This window comes from Amblyraja radiata, chromosome 37, assembly GCF_010909765.2.
Source record: "Amblyraja radiata isolate CabotCenter1 chromosome 37, sAmbRad1.1.pri, whole genome shotgun sequence".
NCBI lineage: Eukaryota > Metazoa > Chordata > Chondrichthyes > Rajiformes > Rajidae > Amblyraja > Amblyraja radiata.
Window position 1 is genome coordinate 4,017,145 of NC_045992.1, and position 19,334 is coordinate 4,036,478.

The 19,334-nt window shown below is 45.0% G+C and overlaps 1 protein-coding gene across 17 annotated transcripts in view; it reads left to right on the plus strand.

Annotated features, from left to right (window-relative positions):
- Positions 1-19,334, plus strand: part of kcnma1 (potassium calcium-activated channel subfamily M alpha 1) — a 525,320-nt gene that overhangs the window by 344,618 nt on the left and 161,368 nt on the right. For all 17 annotated transcript variants that reach the window (XR_004410008.1, XM_033012640.1, XM_033012641.1 and 14 more), the window contains 3 exons: positions 1,498-1,580; positions 8,481-8,550; positions 11,644-11,799. Coding sequence is in view for 16 of the 17 variants with exons in the window: in XM_033012640.1 (XP_032868531.1) it covers positions 1,498-1,580; positions 8,481-8,550; positions 11,644-11,799 (309 nt within the window). In the remaining variant the exon portion in view is untranslated. The remainder of the gene's footprint in view (positions 1-1,497; positions 1,581-8,480; positions 8,551-11,643; positions 11,800-19,334) is intronic.

The window sequence follows — 19,334 nt, forward strand, 5'->3', positions numbered from 1 at the left end:
TCCGTGGCAGAGAATTCCACAGATTCACCACTCTCTGTGTGAAAAAATGATTTTCTCAGCTCCCTAAACCTATCCTATCCATGTACCTGTCTAAATGTTTCTTAAATGTTGCGATAGTCCCTGCCTCAACTATCTCCTCCGGCAGCTCGTTCCAAACACCCACCACCCTTTGCGTGAAAAAATTACCCCTCAGGTTCGTATTAAATCTTTTCCCCTCACCTTGAACCTATGTCCTCTGGTTCTCAATTCTCCTATTCTGGGCAAGAGACTCTGTGTGTTTACTCAAACTATTCCTCTCATGATGTCAAGATAGCATGTGTTGGATACCTTAAGAGGAAACTCTTGAGGCTGTCCACTAAATACTTCGTAACTAATTTGGGTCAGTGAGAAATTTAAGTTAGTTAGGCTCCAGGACTACTGGTTCATCATGTCAAGCTACCAACCTGAGGAAAGTGGCTTCCCATTCAGCAATGTGACCTCGAGGTGTCACACCGAGATATACGGAGGCCTATGGCCTGATTATTGGACTGGGCTGCTGCTCTATGAGGGGTGGCATGATGGAGCACCGGTAGAGTTACTGCCTTACAGCACCAGAGACCCAAGTTCAAACCTGTCTACGGGTGCTGTCTGTATGGAGTTTGTACGTTCTCCCAGTGACCTGCGTGGCTTTTCTCCAGGATCTCTGGTTTCCTCCCACACTCTGAAGACATGCAGGTTTGTAGGTTAATTGGTTTGGTAAAATTGTACATTGTCCCGAGTGTGTATAGGATAGTGTTAGACTCTATGACTTCTTAAAGAACACCTTTAACAAGTGTTAATTCCATTGCCTTTTTACTGCATGTATACAATGTCTTTTGTACCTTTCTATGTCTCACATCTATTGTCTCGACATGTTTCCCTGCCAATTGCTTTGTTGTGTGCCTCACATCTGTTGTCCTGTTACATGTCCCCACGCTGTTGTCATGTTGCATCCCACACGCCTGTGGTGACCTATGCCCGTTGTTTCGTTACGTGCCCTGGGACTATCGTCCCATTGTGTGGCCCAAGCCTAATGCCTTGTTACGTTCTCCCTAATTTCATCTCATCGTGTATACTGTGTCTATTAACTCATCACGTGCCCATCCCACACCTATTCCCTTGTGTCAAACCTATCGTCTTTTTACGAGTTGCGAGTCTATTGTTTCGCAGTTGATTTGGATTCGGCAAAATCACAATATTCTCTCTAGATATGAGTGGAATCTGGAGGAGGTCAAATAGTTGTTTCGGTGAACATTTTCATTTTCCAGGGTAATTCTATTTCGCATTTTCCCTTTATTCTGCCTTCTGATCAAAACTTGATGTGGTGACTGTGATTCGGTGTCGAACTTGGATTATTGTTCAACTTTGAGGTTGAAACACAGTTCAGCTCAATCCGATACAAGGCAGTTTACAGTAGGGGCTTATGTGTTGCAACGATCCATGACTTTCATGGGCTTTTCATGTCTTTCCCTGTCTCAGATAGAGTCATCAGACGCTTGCTTAATTCTGGCGAACAAGTACTGCCCTGACCCCGACGCTGAAGATGCCTCAAACATCATGAGGTAAGAATGAAGGATGGAACATTACTGCCAAGAGGGTGCTGATGGGCCAAATGGATGAGGTCCCAGAATGTGTCTAGGCTGGGCTGAGCAAATTGGCTCAGTGTGTACAAAAGCAAGACTGCAGATGTCAGAAACCCGAAGTAAAATAGAGAATGCTAGCAACACTAAGCAACTCAGTTTTAAAGCCGCACAGTGGTGCTGCTGGTAGAGTCACACCCTCACATCACCAAAGACCCAGGTTCGATCCTGACCTCGGCCGCTGTCTGTGTGGAGTTTGCATATTCTCCTCGTGACTGCATAGGTTTCCTCCGGGCACTCCAGTTTCTTCCCACATCTCAAAGATGTGCGGGTCAGCAGGTTAAATGGGCAGTGTAAATGTGTGCTGATGACTTGTAGATTCAATAGACAATAGACAATAGGCGCAGGAGTAGGCCATTCGGCCCTTCGAGCCAGCATCGCCATTCAATGTGATCATGGCTGATCATCCACATTCAGTACCCTGTTCCTGCCTTCTCCCCATATCCCCTGACTCCGCTATCTTTAAGAGCCCTATCAAGCTCTGTCTTGAAAATATCCAGAGAACCGGCCTCCACCGCCCTCTGAGGCAGAGAATTCCACAGACTCACAACAAGTGTTTCCTCATCTCCGTTCTAAATGCTTTACCCCTTATTCTTAAACTGTGGCCCCTGGTTCTGGACTCCCCCAACATCGGGAACATGTTTCCTGCCTCTAACATGTCCAAACCCTTAATAATCTTATATGTTTCAATAAGCTCCCCTATCATCCTTCTAAACTCCAGAGTATACAAGCCAAGCCGCTCCATTCTCTCAGCATATGACTGTCCCGCCATCCCGGGAATTAACCTTGTGAACCTACGCTGCACTCCCTCAATAGCAAGAATGTCCTTCCTCAAATTAGGGGACCAAAACTGCACACAATACTCTAGGTGTGGTCTCACTAGGGCCCTGTACAACTGCAGAAGGGACCTCTTTGCTCCTATACTCAACTCCTCTTGTTATGAAGGCCAACATGCCATTTGCTTTCTTCACTGCCTGCTGTACCTGCATGCTTACTTTCATTGACTGGTGAACAAGGACCCCCAGATCCCGTTGTACTTCTTTGAGAGCTGACGAGAATGAGGGGAGAATACAAATAAAGGCGTACTGTCGGATTAGTGCAGATGGCCTGCATGGAGCACAAGAGTCTGTTTGTGTGGGGAGACTCCCGATGCCTCTGACTGCAAGTCTATGTCAGACCCAAGAATGGGGTTAAGGTTTCAGGTCGATGATCTTCCTTGCAACAGGGTAAAGTTAGAAATCAAACAAGTTTTATGCTGCAGAGAAACAGGAAGAGAGAACAAAAGGGAAAGTCTGCAATGGAATAAGTTGATTGAATGATATAAGTGGTGATAATAGGGCCAATTATTAATTCAAGCTGTCTGCAAGAAATTAAAAAGGCATGACTGTATTCTGAAATAAAACCTAGTTGCTAGAGCTGATTATGTAGGAAGGCACTGCAGTCGCTGGTTTATACGGAAGGTAGACACCAAGTGCTGGAGTAACTCAACGGGTCAGGCAGAGAAAATGGATGAGTGATGTTTCGGGGTTCTACGGAAGAAGATTGCACTTCGTTCTGTGATCACATGGGTCCCCCACCCCCACCCCCTCCTCCCCTCGTGCTCCGGTTTCTTTGCACATCCCAAAGACAAGAGGGTTTGAAGGTTAATTGGTCTTAGCAAATGGCAGCCCCGTGTGTAGGGAGAAGAAGAACTGGTGTGAATGGGTGGTCAATGGTCAGTGTGGACTCAGTGGGCTGAAGCACCTGTTTCCATGCTGCATCCAGCAATCAATCAATTTGTATCTCCAAATGTTCCTACGAGTTATGGGCCTGTCCCACATACGTGACTTTTTCGGCGACTGCCGGCACCCGTCATAGGTCGTTGCAGGTCGCCAAAAATGTTCAACGTGTTGAAAATCCAGCGGCGACCAGAACAAGGTACAACTCTTTGGGCGACTACTCACGACCGTACAGGCTTCACCCCGCGACATGTCGCCAGGGTGTCACCTGTATGGTCGTGAGTCGTCTCCTCAGTCGCCCAAAGAGTCGTAGCGTCTTTCTGGTCGCCGCTGGATTTTCAACATGTTGGAAATTTTCGGCGATCTGCGACGACCTATGATGGGTGCCGGCAGTCGCCAGAAAAGTCGCGTAAGTGGGACAGGCCCGTTAGGACTCTATTCAGCTGATGCACAACTGTTCCCCACTGATGTTCACTGCAATATATTCCTATCAAACAAGTTTAATGCAGCAGTAAAAGGGGAAAAGTGAACAGAAAGGAAATTCTGTGATTGAGTGAAAACTAGGAACCGCTTGCTCCTGCCACCCATATTGAAGATAGACACAATAAAACTGGAGTAATTCAGGGGTTCAGGCCAGGCAGGTTGCAGTGGCCAATTAGCCGATCAACCTGCATGTCTTTGCAGTGTGTGAGGGAGTTGGAGCAGTTGCAGGAACCCGCACTGCCACACGGAGAATGTACAAACTACAAACAGGCAGCACTCGTGGTCAGGAGTGAACTCAGGTCACTGGAGCAGTGAGGCTGCAGCTCTAATGGCTGAACTGTTATGCCGTCCCATCTTCCACATCAGTAGTTTTCCCTGAGAACCCATTCCAAGACTCATACTAAACCTGGATGAAACTAAAGCCTGACTCTCGTCCTCTCTGTTAACTTTACAAACTTCAGCTTACATCCTTAATATTTGGACTCTTTACAAAGTCAACCTTCCTGGAGCAACTCTGCCAATTAACCTGGAAACATCAATTCACACTCTCACTTTTTCCAAAGAAAACTATCCCAAGTTCCTGAACTCTTTTCCAATAACTTAAATTCCTCGGCACAAAAGCCACTCACATCCTTCATCTCTGAGATCTTTGCAAAGTAGTAAATTATTAGCAAGAGCGAAAAACCATCTGCTGAAGCAGCTCAGCGGGTCAAGCAGCATTTGCAGAGGCAACAGGATAGTCGACAGATAGGGTCGCAACTCTGCAACAGGACTCCAGTGGGGAAGCTTCTTCATTAGCAGGCATGCCTTGATGAGACTTCACAGTGGAGCAGTGAAATAGACACACAAGGGACTATGGATGGTGGAATGTGGAATGTGGATGTCAGTGATAAAGACACAACCATCCCTGTCCCTCCACAGATGCTGCCTGACCTGCCTGAGGTCCTCCAGCAACTTGTGTGCTGCTCCAGATTCCAGCATCTGCAGCATCTTGTGTCCATAATGTATTAAGGAGGTCATTTTCACTAATATGGGGAGATCGCCCCCAGTGTAAGGGGAGAGCACTCCCACTACACTGAGACTGTTCCCACCATCTCTCCCTTACTTTGTATAGAAAGAGGCCATTCGTGCCATCAAGTCCAGGATAGGGGGTAATCCCATGGCTCCCATTCCCCCTCTCTTTATTTCCATCTACCCCTGTAACATATTCTCTCTCACTCGTGCCATTAACTCCCCTTTGATTATATTAACCATTAGCGTGCACTCAGAGGTAATTGGCACTAACCAATTAACCTATGAGTAAGCCTTTGGGATGAAACTAGAGCACCTGGAGAAAACATATCAGGGAGAATGTACAAAATCCACACTGACTGCACCCAAGGTCAAGATCAAACACAAGTCCCCACGGAAGGAAATGGCAGAAAAATTAAACGACCATTTTGCTTCACAGGAGGGGGCACAATGGAATAGTGGGGAACAATGCTCAGGAATTGGGAGCTGGAAGAATTTTGAGTTGTGAAAAAAAAATTGTTGGAGCGTTTAATTGGAAGGGAAGTGGATAAATCTCCAGGATCAGATGACCTGTAACCCTGGGTTTATAATGAAGGGGGGGGGGGGGGGGGGGATAAATTGTAGAGGCACTGATTATCATCTTTCAACATTCCCTGGATTCTAGAAAGGGCCCGAATGTAAACTCCCTGTTAATAAAAGGAGGAAGAGCAAAAACCAGGGGACTCAGATGGTCTTGCCTGACATCAGCAATGAGGAATATACTAGTGTGGTTTATTAGGAAAGTGATCACAGGACACTTTGGGGGAAAAAACACAATGAAATTCACAGGACGATTCAATATGGACATATGAGTTTTGGAAATTTATAAAGGGTCTGTCCCACTTTGGCGATTTTTTTCAGCGACTACATGCAACTAGGCTGTCAACACATTGTCGCGGGGTGACGCCCGTATAGTCGTGAGTAGTCTCCTCAAGTCGCCTAAAGAGTCGTAGCGTCTTTCTGGTCGCCGCTGGATTTTGAAATGTTCAAAACCTTTCAGCGACTCTGGGCTTGACGTAGCTTGTCTTCTCCTGATGTAGGTGCTGTCGTAGGTTGTCGCCAGGATGACGCAGGTTGTCGCCAGGTGACGTTGGTTGTCGCCGAAAAAATCGCCAAGTGGGACAGGCCCATAAATGTTCACCCATTGTACCTGTACCTGTTGAGTGAGAAAAGGGTCAGTTCAGATAGGAGGAGCCGACAAGGCAACAGAGTCCATCCACAATGACAAAGACAGAAGATAGATGGAACTTAAATCATGTCCTTCTTTACGCCATCGTGTTTTATTTTCACTGCACACCCTTTTTTATTTTTATTTTTTATTTTTTATTTTTTTATTTTTTTTATTTTATTAGAAGTTAATACAGTACAAAACAGTACAGTGGCACCTAATTTTAGGTGCCAACTATGTCATACCGTAATCCATTCTATGTACAACCTCTAGTTTTATGTTATGAGAAGGAAGTAAGAAAGACAAGAAAAAGAAAACAATAGAAAGGGGAAAAAGTGGAAAAATCGATGGTAGAGAGTAGAAAAACGTGAAGTGTGTATATAAAAAAAAAGAAAATAAAGAAAAAGTGGAAAGTAGAAATAGAAGAGAAGGCCCCTTAAAAGAGAATTTTTCAAATCTGTATTCGGAGATGTAGATCTATCCACGTCATAAACTGAAATCAGCAATCCTTATGGTACCGCTGCATCACATGATTCCAAAAAGTCGATGAAAGGAGACCAACTCCTTAAGAATTGGTCATATTTATCTATTAGTCGGAGTCTCATTTCTTCAAGGCGTGCTATGTCCATCATATTCCTAATCCACATTTTAACAGTTGGTATGGTTGTATTTTTCCAAAATTTAAGTATCAATTTCTTTCCAATTATCACTGCACACCCTTTTAATTACATTTCATCTATTATTATTGCCAGAGATGTCTAGAAGAGGGATTGTTTGTTGGAAGCAATGCTTTTAACTGCTTCCACATGTTCCGTGCTTTAAAACCTTATCGTTTTTGTGGACGTCGCTGGGCTGGTTTGAAGGGAATATTGGTGGAATGATCTCTGGCGTGGAACAGTGTGAGACACAGTGTGCTTCAATCTCCCTTCACCATCCACACCCCCGACTGGGAAAGGCCACTGGATCTTTGTTGCCAATAACTTGAGTACATTTGGGCGGAACTGTGCAACAGGGACATGTGTGGAATTACACACTGGTGTCGCACATATGGTTCCGTGACACTGTGACAGATCAGTGGACAGGGAGGGGGAGAGCGCATGGAATCACTGGCAGGTTATGGATAGAGTGGCTGGCGGTGAAAGTGAGTGATACCAGTGAACAGTGTATGACACCCACAGACACAGGCAGATAAAATTCTTAAGGGGTTGGACAGGCGAGATGCAGGAAGATTGTTCCCGATGTTGGGGAAGTCCAGGACAAGGGGTCACAGTTTAAGGATAAAGGGGAAATCCTTTAGGACCGAAATGAGAAAAACATTTTTCACACAGAGAGTGGTGAATCTCTGGAACTCTCTGCCACAGAAGGTAGTTGAGGCCAGTTCATTGGCTATATTTATGAGGGAGTTAGATGTGGCCCTTGTGGCTAAAGGGATCAGGGGGTATGGAGAGAAGGCAGGTACAGGATACTGAGTTGAATGATCAGCCATGATCATATTGAATGGCGGTGCAGGCTCGAAGGGCCGAATGGCCTACTCCTGCACCTATTTTCTATGTTTCTATGTTTCTATGGTCTACCTCCAAGAAGGTGTCATCAGACGATAGGAACCTCGCAGGTATAAACTAGCAAATCAAATATCACTGTACACGTTGTGATGTGTTGCATCAGGTGACAGTCTCAGGGTGTGGAGTTGCACTTTGCACCAGTGCTCAGGACAGGGGTGGGGGCGAAGGCATCTCACCAGCGAGGGACTTTGGATTTTGCGATGTGAATGCTCCAGGATAGTTTGCTGACAGCTCGGGAGTGGGTATGCAGTGTGGACAGGTGAAGCTCTGTGTGTTCTCCAGTGGTGGCAACACTAACACAGGACTTGATGCAGGGTTTGAACCCGAAACATCGGCCATTCCTTCCCACCCAGAGGGTCCCTCCAACAGTTTGTTTGTTGCACCAGGTATCAATCCCAGTTTCCCCGTCTGAAGACGGGTCTCAATCTTAAACGTCACCTATTCCTCTCTCCAGAGATGCTGCCTGTCCCGCTGAGTTACTCCAGCTTTTTGTGTCCACACTCCCAGTATTTCGCAGCTTGTGGTATGGACGTCAGCTGTCGAGATGATCTTCGAGGTCAAGAGTGTTTTATTGTCATATGTCCCAGATAGGACAACAAAATTCTTACTTGCTGCAGCGCAACAGAATATGTAAACATAGTACATAACGGGAGAAAAAAAAGTTCATTGTGTGTATATACACATTCACACATACTCAATAAATAAATAAATATCGTGCAATAATAATAATTGTTATAATAGTCTTGCCTTCTTTGTCATTGAAACTAATTTTCGTCAAGGTCTTAACCTTAAAAAGAGAAAGAAAGATTGCTGACTGACCATTTTCCTCTGTTTGTTTCAGGGTAATATCCATCAAAAATTATAATCCAAAGATAAGAATCATAACACAGATGCTACAGTATCATAACAAGGTAGGTGTGATATAACCATGAGTGTTTGGATTTTACTCCTGTTGCGAAATTTTCCTCTTAAAATGTTCCACAACTCCGATACAGCGCTGAAACTCCCCATGCCGACCATCAAGTCCCATCTCTGCACATCCCATTTAGTCGAACTTGGCACAGGTCCATGGGTTTCTACGCCTTAGTGATCCCAACGGTTTCACGCCATTGAAGCACGGCGGAAAAGGAAGTCTAAAACCTAATGGTATGGGCTTAAGATGAAGAGTGAAAGGTTTAGAGGGGTTTGAGGAATAAAATTAACAGTGTTGATACAATCTTGAAGACAATGCACTTGAAAGCATTGGAAACAAGTATTCTCACAACACCAAACATGTATCTGGACGAATTCTTGAATCACCAAGGCATAGGAACCTGTGCATCCTACTAAATCCTACCAAGTCCTACTACATAGGATGAACAGGAAATAGAAACAACTATCGATTTGTGTTGAAAACCCTTCATCAGATGAAATGTTTTTAACCTGAAGCGTTACCTTTGTTTGTCTTTCCACCAGTTCTGCCTGACCTGCTGAGCATTCCCAGATATTTCACTATATTTCAGAATGCCAACATCTGTAGTATTTCTGTTTTCATTTGTTTGCTCCAAAGATGTGTAGGTTCGTAGGTTTGGCTTCTGTAAATTGTCCCTTGTGTGTAGGATAGAAGTAGTGTGCAGGGATCGTTGGTTGGCGCGGACTTGGTGCGCCGAAGGGCCTGTTTCAGCCATGATCACAATGAATGGCAGTGCTGTCTCGAAGGGCCGAATGGCCTCCTCCTGCACCCATTTTCTGTATTTTTTCTATGTTTCCACACCATATCTCTAAACTAAACTAAATAAATGTTGGTTCATGGTGCATTTATCTAAGTCCAAACCATTTCAACTTGAAAGATGAAACGGTAGGAACAGGGACAATCATAACATATAGATTTCCATTCTAGTTATAATCCATCCTATCTTGGAAATATACTTTCAGTCATTCAAAATCACCGAGCCCATATCCTGGGATGAGGGTGAATGATCAATGTTGGACTTACCAATGGCCTCCGTGTCCTAACTTTATCTTAGAAAGGGACTCTAGATGCTGTAGAGTTGGATTGTGATGGGGAAACTAACTAGGGTTTGGCGTTGAGTCCAAGGCTCCAGGAAATGTCGAAGGATCCTGCTTTGGGAGTGTTTTGCAGGTGCCCCAGTACTAAATTCCAGGGTGAAGTGGAGAGGCGAGAGGAAATGTTTTTCTGAAAAATGACACGCTCCATATACATGGCAGCATCATATTATCCCTTTATCCTAACAGCAAGCCACATGGGTTTGAGACAAGAGCTATTCGATATGAAGGGCCGTGCCAATACAGAGGTTCACTAACCACATCCTGACTCTGGTCCAAGCTGCAGACTGCTAGAGGACACTCCTGCACACGTTCGTTCATTCTCAATGCCACTGGGTTCCCTCAGCACAATGGTGAAAAAATAAATTGAAACACGATATTTTTGCCGTGTTGGCAGAAACGGAGACATGGCGGAATTTAGGGTTGTGGACTCGGAGGTGTGAGCTACAGGGAGAGGGTGAGCAGGCTGGGACTCCTCTATGGAGCACGGGAGGATGAGGGGGCGATCTTATAGAGTTGTATAAAATCATGAGCGGAATAGAGACCTCTCATATTCCAGGTTTGCAGATTATTTTGCCTTTGTATATTGGCCCTAGTTTGGAGAGAGGATAACATAGAACTAGTGTGAACAGGTGATCGATGGTTGGCATGGACTTGATGGGCTGAAGGGCCTGCATACGTGCTGTATCTTTACATAAATTCAATCGAAAATATCAAATCTGCGGTGACTTTACTGAAGGTGTGGTTTGAGCTAAGATTAGAATTCCATCCATTTCACCTCTTCCACAATCAACAATGGACCTTTCTTGGGTCATCGGTGCCGACTCTGACTTGTTCTGCACCTTTCCATACCTCTAATTTCCCTCTCCCCCGACTCTCAGTCTGAAGGAGGGTCTCGACCCGAAACGTCACCTACTCCTTTTTTCCAGAGATGCTGCCTGTCCCGCTGAGTTACTGCATCATGTTGTGTCTATCTTCAGTCCAGCTGCCTTTTTTCATTCGTTAATATGTGATAGGAGCTGAATTAGGCCATTTGTCCCATCAAGTCTGCTCCGCCATTCAATCATGGCTGTGGAATTCTCTGCCTCAGAGGGCGGTGGAGGCAGGTTCTCTGGATGCTTTCAAGAGAGAGCTAGATAGGGCTCTTAAAAATAGCAGTCAGGGGATATGGGGAGAAGGCAGGAACGGGGTACTGATTGGGGATGATCAGCCATGATCACATTGAATGGCGGTGCTGGCTCGAAGGGCCAAATGGCCTACTCCTGCATCTATTGTCTATTGTCTATCTATCTTCCCCTCATAACCCCATTCTCCTGCCTTCTCCCCATAACCCCAGACACCCATACTAATCAAGAATCTATCGTTCTCTGCCTTAATAGTATCCATTGACTTGGCCTCCACAGCCTTCTGTGGCAAATAATTCCACAGATTCACCACTCTTTTCCTACAGCCCCTCTACATACGTTATTCTGCATGTTATTTCTGTTTAAATCACTGCGTGGTGCGGCTCTTCAATCCGACGGAGAAACACCTGCAAAATGTCAGGCAACAAATCGCAGTGCTGACAGGCCAGACACAGGGCTGGCACAGAGGCAAACAGAGCTGTTATGTATCGAGCCTGTCACTAGTGCCAGCCGCTGGAAGCAGTCCAGCTGCTTGTCCTTCTTGAAGTCGCTGCCAGACAGAAATGCCACACTGGCATTCCTGTGCGAACAATGTAAAAATAAAACAAAAGTGTTATCATGGCGATAGTTGGAAAGGTGAGGGAAAGGCCCCAGGGGAGCCTGCGATGAATGGGCAACAGATGTCATCCCTTCAATGGTTAACACACAGAGGAACTGGAGCCACCATTGTGTGAAGCCTTTGCCACAGTGGACAAGATCTGCTAAAAAATATCCACACCCCAGCAAGGGCAATTGAGTCAGTAACTTTTTTTTTATTCTTTCCTTTGCTCTCAGGCCCATCTGCTGAACATTCCCAGCTGGAACTGGAGGGAGGGCGATGATGCAATCTGCCTGGCCGAGCTGAAGCTGGGTTTTATAGCTCAAAGCTGCCTGGCTCCAGGGCTATCCACAATGCTGGCCAACCTCTTCTCCATGAGGTCGTTCATCAAGGTATTGTACTGTCTTTTCACATTACGCCTGACGAAACATTCACCCAGCTTGTCGCTACATCTCTCTGGAAGGAGAGCGCTAAAAGGAAACTGGAAGATTCTTGCATCCGCGTTTTAGTCATTTGCTGCTGATCTTACTCTGTGCAATGGAGCTTGGGCTTCAAACAAATCTGGTGGCCTCTACTCAGATTGTATGTTAGTTATGCCCCTGTCCCACTTAGGAAACCTGAATGGAAACCTCTGGAGACTTTGCGCCCCACCCAAGGGTTCCGTGCGGTTCCCGGAGGTTCCCGGAGGTTTTTGTCAGTCTCCCTACCTGCTTCCACTACCTGCAACCTCCGGCAACCACCTGCAACCTCCGGGAACCGCACGGAAAGTCTCCAGAGGTTTCCGTTCAGGTTTCCTAAGTGGGACAGGGGCATTACCAGCCCACCGGGTATATATGTGTAAGAAAGAACTGCAGATGCTGGTTTAAATCGAAGGTAGACACAAAATGCTGGAGTAACTCAGCGGGTGAGGCAGCATCTATGGAGAGAAGGAATGGGTGACTTATGTGGCAATGAATTCCACAGATTCACCACACTCTGACTGAAGAAATTCCTCCTCATCTCCTTCCTAAAGGAGCGTCCTTTTATTCTGAGGCTATGACCTCTGGTCCCAGACTCTCCCACTAGTGGAGCATCCTCTCCACATCCGCTCTGTCCAGCTATCCTGCAAGGTAATTGCAAGAGCACTATTTTAGTGGTCTGAGAAACGTCTACTGGAGTCTTCAACAAATCTTTATTCACAAGTTGGATTGCCAGTATGCAGGTTCTTCAGACACGAGCTACCCACAATGGTGGTCAGCGCCGAACTAATGCGCCCAAGTGGAAAAGAAGCGGCCCCTCCCGAGTCACGTGACTGCGGCTTCCGAACGCCGGGTTCGATCTCTGCGTACGCCAGCAGGCGCAGCGACACTATAATCATTAAATCGGGAGGGAACCAAGGCAGGGATAACAACATTATCAACCAGTATTATACAGAACAGATTTGTGACTCTGCAGGTCTCCCAGTGAAAATCTTTCCCTTGTGTGTTTTGTACCTTGGATTCATAAGTAATGACACATTGTAAAAGCCATACCTCCCTCCAGCTGCTTATGGCCTGCTGATGTGGTTCATGTGGTGTTATGGATGGGCAGTTTAAGTTGTACCACTGTTCCAGAATTCAGGACCATTTCTAACCTGGCCTTCCCGTCCCTGCAATAGTTAAAAGTTCCGGCAGCTTCCTTGACCAAGGTTTTGGTTTGCATTTTTGGGAAGATACAACAGACTTTCCCCATTAAGCTGGACCTTAAACAGTATGATTCATTTTGACTGCCTGCTATATTATTCATTTTAACCCAAACACAAACCAGAATTGTCTGATTTATTCTTCCAGTCACCACAATATTCATATGGAACCTTTTAATTTTATTTAGCATTTGGCAGAAAATGAAAAAGACTTTAACTCCAGTATACATCTTAAAGTTCAGCGTACATTTATATATATTTAAAAAAAAAATTCTTACAAAACAATGACTAATAATTTCAGCAGGATTTGCCTGTCAGACTCGAGCCAGAATAATCACGCTTGTCTACTTTCTCAGAACCAATGCATCTGAACATCATGGATTGTTGGGTTAAAATGCAGATCTTCAAAACATTTCAAATTGTGTTTGATGTACCATGTGTTAAGCAAATTGGATTTAGAATTAGATGAAATTTGAACGCAAGTGTTTTCTCCAAAGGGCATCAACCCTTGCACGTACTCTACATACTTCTTCAACCCAACTCATTTCTTCCATATGCAGATTCCTACTATGCTAATGAAAAGAGGGACTGGGGTTTTCATGGTGGGACACGTATAGAGCCATATGGCACAGAAGGGAGGCTATTTGACCCATTGAGTCCATGCCAGCTCTTGTACAGCAGTCTCTCCCTCTCCCTCTCCCTCTCCCTCTCCCTATCCCTCTCCCTCCCTCCTTCCCTCCCTCCTTCCCTCCCTCCTTCCCTCCCTCCTTCCCTCTCTCCCTCTCCCTCTCCCCCTCCTTCCCTCTCTCCCTCTCCCCTCTCTCCCCTCTCTCCTCTCTCTCCCCTCTATCCCCTCTCTCTCTCCCCCTCTCTCTATCCCCTCTCCTTCTCTCCCCTCAACAAGTTTATTTCTCTCAAATGCAAATCAATCTCAATGTGAGATCAGTCTCTGGCTCAGTTTCCACTAATTTTCCAGACAGTGAGTTCTAAATCATCATCATTTGTCACATACAATGTTGTCCCATGCATCTTCCCTGCATCGCTCATCCAGAACCTGAACAATGCGCCTCTGGTCCTTCACCATCAATTAAAGGGACCAGCTTCTTTCTGTCGCCCTTATTTAAGCCCATCATAGCCTTGTACCTCTCTCCTCATTTCCAACTTTCTCTCCCCCCTCTCCTACAATCAGTCTGAAGAAGGGCCTCGACCCGAAACATCACCAATCCACGTTCTCTAGAGATGTTGCTCGACCTACTGAGTTACTCCAGCATTTTGTGTCCTTTTGTGGATCAACCAGCATCTGCAGCTCCTTGTTTTTACAAAATCCAAAGCGTTGAGATGCTTTGTCACTTTGGATTACCCAAATAATTTATAAATTCACTTTCACTAAAAGATACCAAGTAGCAACAAAAAAATCACCAAACTAAATGTCACGCCAAATGTCTAAGCATCAGTAATGAGTAGCATGAACACACTGCTTCTGAATTCACTGTTACCTTGCTTGGGAGGAGAATGTGTTGCAGGGTTGAATCTTTCTTCATGGATTGTCCTAATGTAGTAGGTACGCTGTTAGTACGGGTGTCAGGGGTTACGGGGAGAAGGCAGGAGAATGGGGTTAGGAAGAAGAGAGAGATCAGCCATGATTGAATTGACTGGATGGAGTAGAATTGATGGGCCGAATGGCCTAATACTGCTCCAATCACTTATGACCTTATGTACAATGAAAGAGTTTCAACAATTGCCATGTAACTAGGCAGTGGGGTTCATTTGTTACAGTAAGGGTAAGGTCAGGACACACCTCCTGTTTTATGGTAATTGCTATTGTAAAGGCATTTTAAAGAGCTTCACTGACCTCCAAATGTGACCGAAGAAATCCATTGTTTTTCTGAAGTATTCTGCGGCAATTTACCATTTGTGTCGAAACATCCGTCAACAGTAGAATTAATGATTTCTTTCATCTGAAACAAAGCGCTTGCAAAAGATTTTTGTGTTTCTCGTTATGACTCTGACTGATGTGGTGCACACTCAACTATGTAACATGATAGAGTTTTTTTCAGTAACCTGATTACTTTTCTTTGTAACAGATTGGTCTGGGATACTCAAGCTGCATATATGTGCCACCTTCTAAATTAGAAAGGGATATGGATTTAAAGAATGCCCTGTACCCCGGGAAAAAAAATGTGTAGGAAGGAACTGCAGATGCTGGTTTAAACCGAAGATAGACGCAAAACGCTGGAGTAACTCAGCGGGACAGGCAGCATCTCTGGAGAGAAGGAATGGGCTACGTTTCGGCTCGATACCCTTCTTCAGACTTAAAGTCACGGGAAAGGGAAACGAGAGATTTAGAAGGTAGACAAAAATGCTGGAGAAACTCAGCGGGTGAGGCAGCATCTATGGAGCGATGGAATAGGTGATGTTTCAGATCGAGAAGACTGAAGAAGGGTCTCGACCCGAAACGTCACCTTTCTTAAAGCCCGAAAACACAGATGCTGCCTCACCCGCTGAGTTTCTCCAGCATTTTTGTCTACCTTCGATTTTTTCAGCATCTGCAGTTCCTTCTTAAACGAGAGATATAGACGATTTTGTGGAGCGATATAACACAAAAATATGCAAAATGAAAGGTATGCAAAATTGTGACAATGCTAAAGGAAACGGGCCATTGTTATCTGTCTGCTTGGTGAGAATGAAAACTGGTGTGACTTGGCTGGAGGAAGGATGGATATAGAGAAGGAATGCAGGGTTACTTGAAGTTAGAGAAATCAATATTCATACCACTAGGTTGTAAGCTGCCCAAGTGAAATATGAAATGCTGTTCCTCCAATTTGCATTTAGCCTAAACATGTTTTGGATTTTTTATGCCCTCTGTATTATATCCTGCTGTATTTTGTCCTTGGTGAATATATAACTTGTGAGGTTGAATTGTAAAAATATTTATTCATTGTCAGGTCACTGATGAAGCCAATATTTGTTGTCGTTTGTCCTTTAGCGGGCTGTAGTAAGTCACCTTATTGATATTATCCTCCCATAGTACTTCCATAGAGACACAAGGAGCAGCAGATGCTAGAATCTTGAACAGAACACAAAGTGCTGGATTAAGTCGGTGGGTCAGGCAACATCTCTGGAGTACATGGGTGGATGACATTTCGGGTCTGGACCCTTTTTCACACCTCATTCCCGACCTGAAACGTCGCTTATCCATGTACTCCAGAGATGGTACTTCTATAGTCTTCTTGTGGAGGACATTCTTATGTTTATATATCCAGCAAAGAAGAATTGGAAAAGTATTTCTAAGGCAACATGACATGTGACATGTAGGCGGCTTGCAGTATTAATATTGTCATGTGTCTACCTCCTTGATCATCTTGGTGCAGGCCCACCACCGATTTTCCAGCACCTTTGTTTCCAGAGACTTTCTGGATTATCCATTTTGCCAGACCAACAGAGATCACAGCCTTTGGGGGTTGAGATACTGGTCTGCAAAGTCAGCCATGGAAGACGGCTATGGGAATGGATCTGCCGGCTCCAGCCGGGACAGAGTTCCAGAGCCACAGCCTCAGAGGCAGCAAATTCGAACTGCCGATCGGCACAGGTCCCTATGAGGTTCAGATCAGCGCCTCATTTTCGAGGGGACTTTCAGGAGAGATTTTGTCCGGATTACAGTGGGGGGCAAACCACCAGTTGCTGGAAAATCGGTGGTGAACCTGTAGTAGGGTTCTTGAGTGTGGGAGGTGCTGGCATAGAGTACCTAGGCTCCATGGACCTCAGTCCCAAGGTTCAGGACTGCAGTGCAATCATTCACCTGTTCTACCATAACTAGGGCAGTTGCATTGGAAATTATAAAGTCACTGGGCTGAATGGACAGTGCTTAATCCTTAACAATCTGGATGCTAACGGATGAAGATGGACCTCATAATCAAGTCCTGATTTTTTTTCCCCCCTTTCCATTGAATGACCCGATCAGTGAAACATTCACTCTTCTTACCACAAAGTACAACTATTTGGCTCAGTAGCTTGCTTACATTTCTAAGGTCTATTCACTGTGGAGAGATGTGCAGGACACAAAGAGTATATTATGGGGTGAGACCAGATGAACTAAGTTTATGGGGCAGTTTAGAGGGTGAATATGCATCTATGGAGTACAGTCTCTCTGTACGATAGGAGATATGTGCAGGGGGGTTGCAATGTTAGTGGAGCCTGGACCACTCAATGGCACTGTAGGGCAGCTAGCAGAGCTGTTTCCTAGCTCCAGGACGCAAGGATCCATCCTGACCTCTGGTGCTGCCTGGGTGGAGTTTGCACGTGTTATCTATGGACCAGACATAGAATAGAGACATAGACCTATACGGCATGGAAACAAGCCTTTTGGGCCAACTTGTCAATGCTAACCAAGTTGGCATTCTGGGCTAGTCACGCTTGCCTGCATTTGGTTCCAAAAAATCTGATTACTTCCCACATCCTGAAAACCTGTGAGTTGGCCGATGTAAATGGCTTCCTGGTTTGCATGTCCCCCCTAAGACCAGATGGGTCTCCAACAGACATAGAATAAAGAGAGGGGTGGAATCTCGGGGATACTTGATGGAAATGAATGGAGAATCAAATGGGTGCAGGTTGGTTTCGTGTAAAACACTTGGATGGTTGATGGTTGGGTTGAAGGCTTGATATTCCTTGTCTTGTGTGTAGCAATGTGCCCAGCCTGCAGCTCCTTGGGATGTGCACTGTACCGATCCACATAGTCAAAGATGCCGGCATGGTTAGCTGAACTGTGAGCTGGAAGCTCGGATGTGACCAGAGTAACCTTCACCCCTAAAGGGCCTGTCCCACTGTACGAGGTATTTCAAGAGCTCTCCCGAATTTTAAAACAATCAAACTAGTGGTATGCACGTAGAATGTACGTAGCGGGTACGTCGCAGCTCGGGACGTCTCTTAGCGGCTCGTAACGCTAACGGCAGGTACTCGGGAAACGCGGTAAGCTCGTGAAGACTCGTGAAGATTTTTCAACATGTTGAAAAATGTCCACGAGAGCCCCGAGTACCTACGAGCGGCCATTACCGTAATTCTCCGAGTTCGAATCAGGGGAAACTCGGGAGAACTCTTGAATTACCTCGGTCAGTGGGACAGGCCCTTAAGGGAGAAGTGGTTTCTCTTCCTTCTCCCTTCTCTGCCAGCAACGTGCCCACAATTCTTTGGTAACTCAATTTTTTCTGCACATCAATCCCCGGTGATGTAACACTTGTCACTTGCATTGTACCTGAACAAGTTGTTACTTGTGCGTTAACTTTTGTGCGTTATTGGAGGAACACCTTGCTTCTAAAACTTCAACACCGCCGGGACCCTGGGCATGAATCAGTTAATTATCAGACTCTGGGAGTGCTTTGTTAACATGAATGAAGTAATTAGTTTAGGTAAGGTTTCACATCATTTCAAAACATACATACATCATACCTGTCACCAAGTTGAGAATAGACTTTTTATTTTTTTCCAAAGTGTATTTGATAATTTACTGTTGTCCGCTAGCTTTTAATCGGAATAACAGAGTCTCCTGGGCCTCGGCTTTTAACAGGCCCAGTTGTGCAAGCCAAAGCTTTTAGGGATTAGGGGAATAATAAAACTTCCTCTATTGGCTGTAGGAACAGCAAACCTGTCTGGGAATTATAGAGTTGGATCCTATCCATCGCCTTTATTAATCACAGCTGCTGTTTGTTTACTCATGTTCTGCTGAAATAACTAATCACCTGGTGATCCGTTGATGAAAAATGATTTGTTTTAATCAAAATCTCATTCGAGGGTTAAGAAAACCTGAAAATGATCAATCACTTGGTTCCTTGTTGTCACTCAAGAATTTGGTATGAAGAGAGTTTATGGAGCATTTCTAAGCCCAAGTGCTGATTTCATCTTTCAAAATTAAGTCTGAAAATAAATGGTGCATATTAAATACAGAGCTGATAAAATGCCAGAAACACACTGACAAATCGTTAAATTATGTACGCACCTTGAAATATTTCCATACATCCCCAGATATAATTTAGCATTAAACCAGCCTGAGGAACAAAGTCGGGTCCCTGTGTAAAGGAATGTTTAGCCATTGCTTATACAAGTCAACTTCAGAAAACACGTGCAAATTATTAAAAGCTCTGCAGTATATTTGGAATAAGTTCAAGCAGTTCTTTTTTCTCCAGCACATTAACTTGCTCATAAATCTAACCAGAAGTTATGTGTCAGAAAAGCCGAAGGTGTTTTTGCCCGAACTCGTGGTTGGGATGTTTGAAG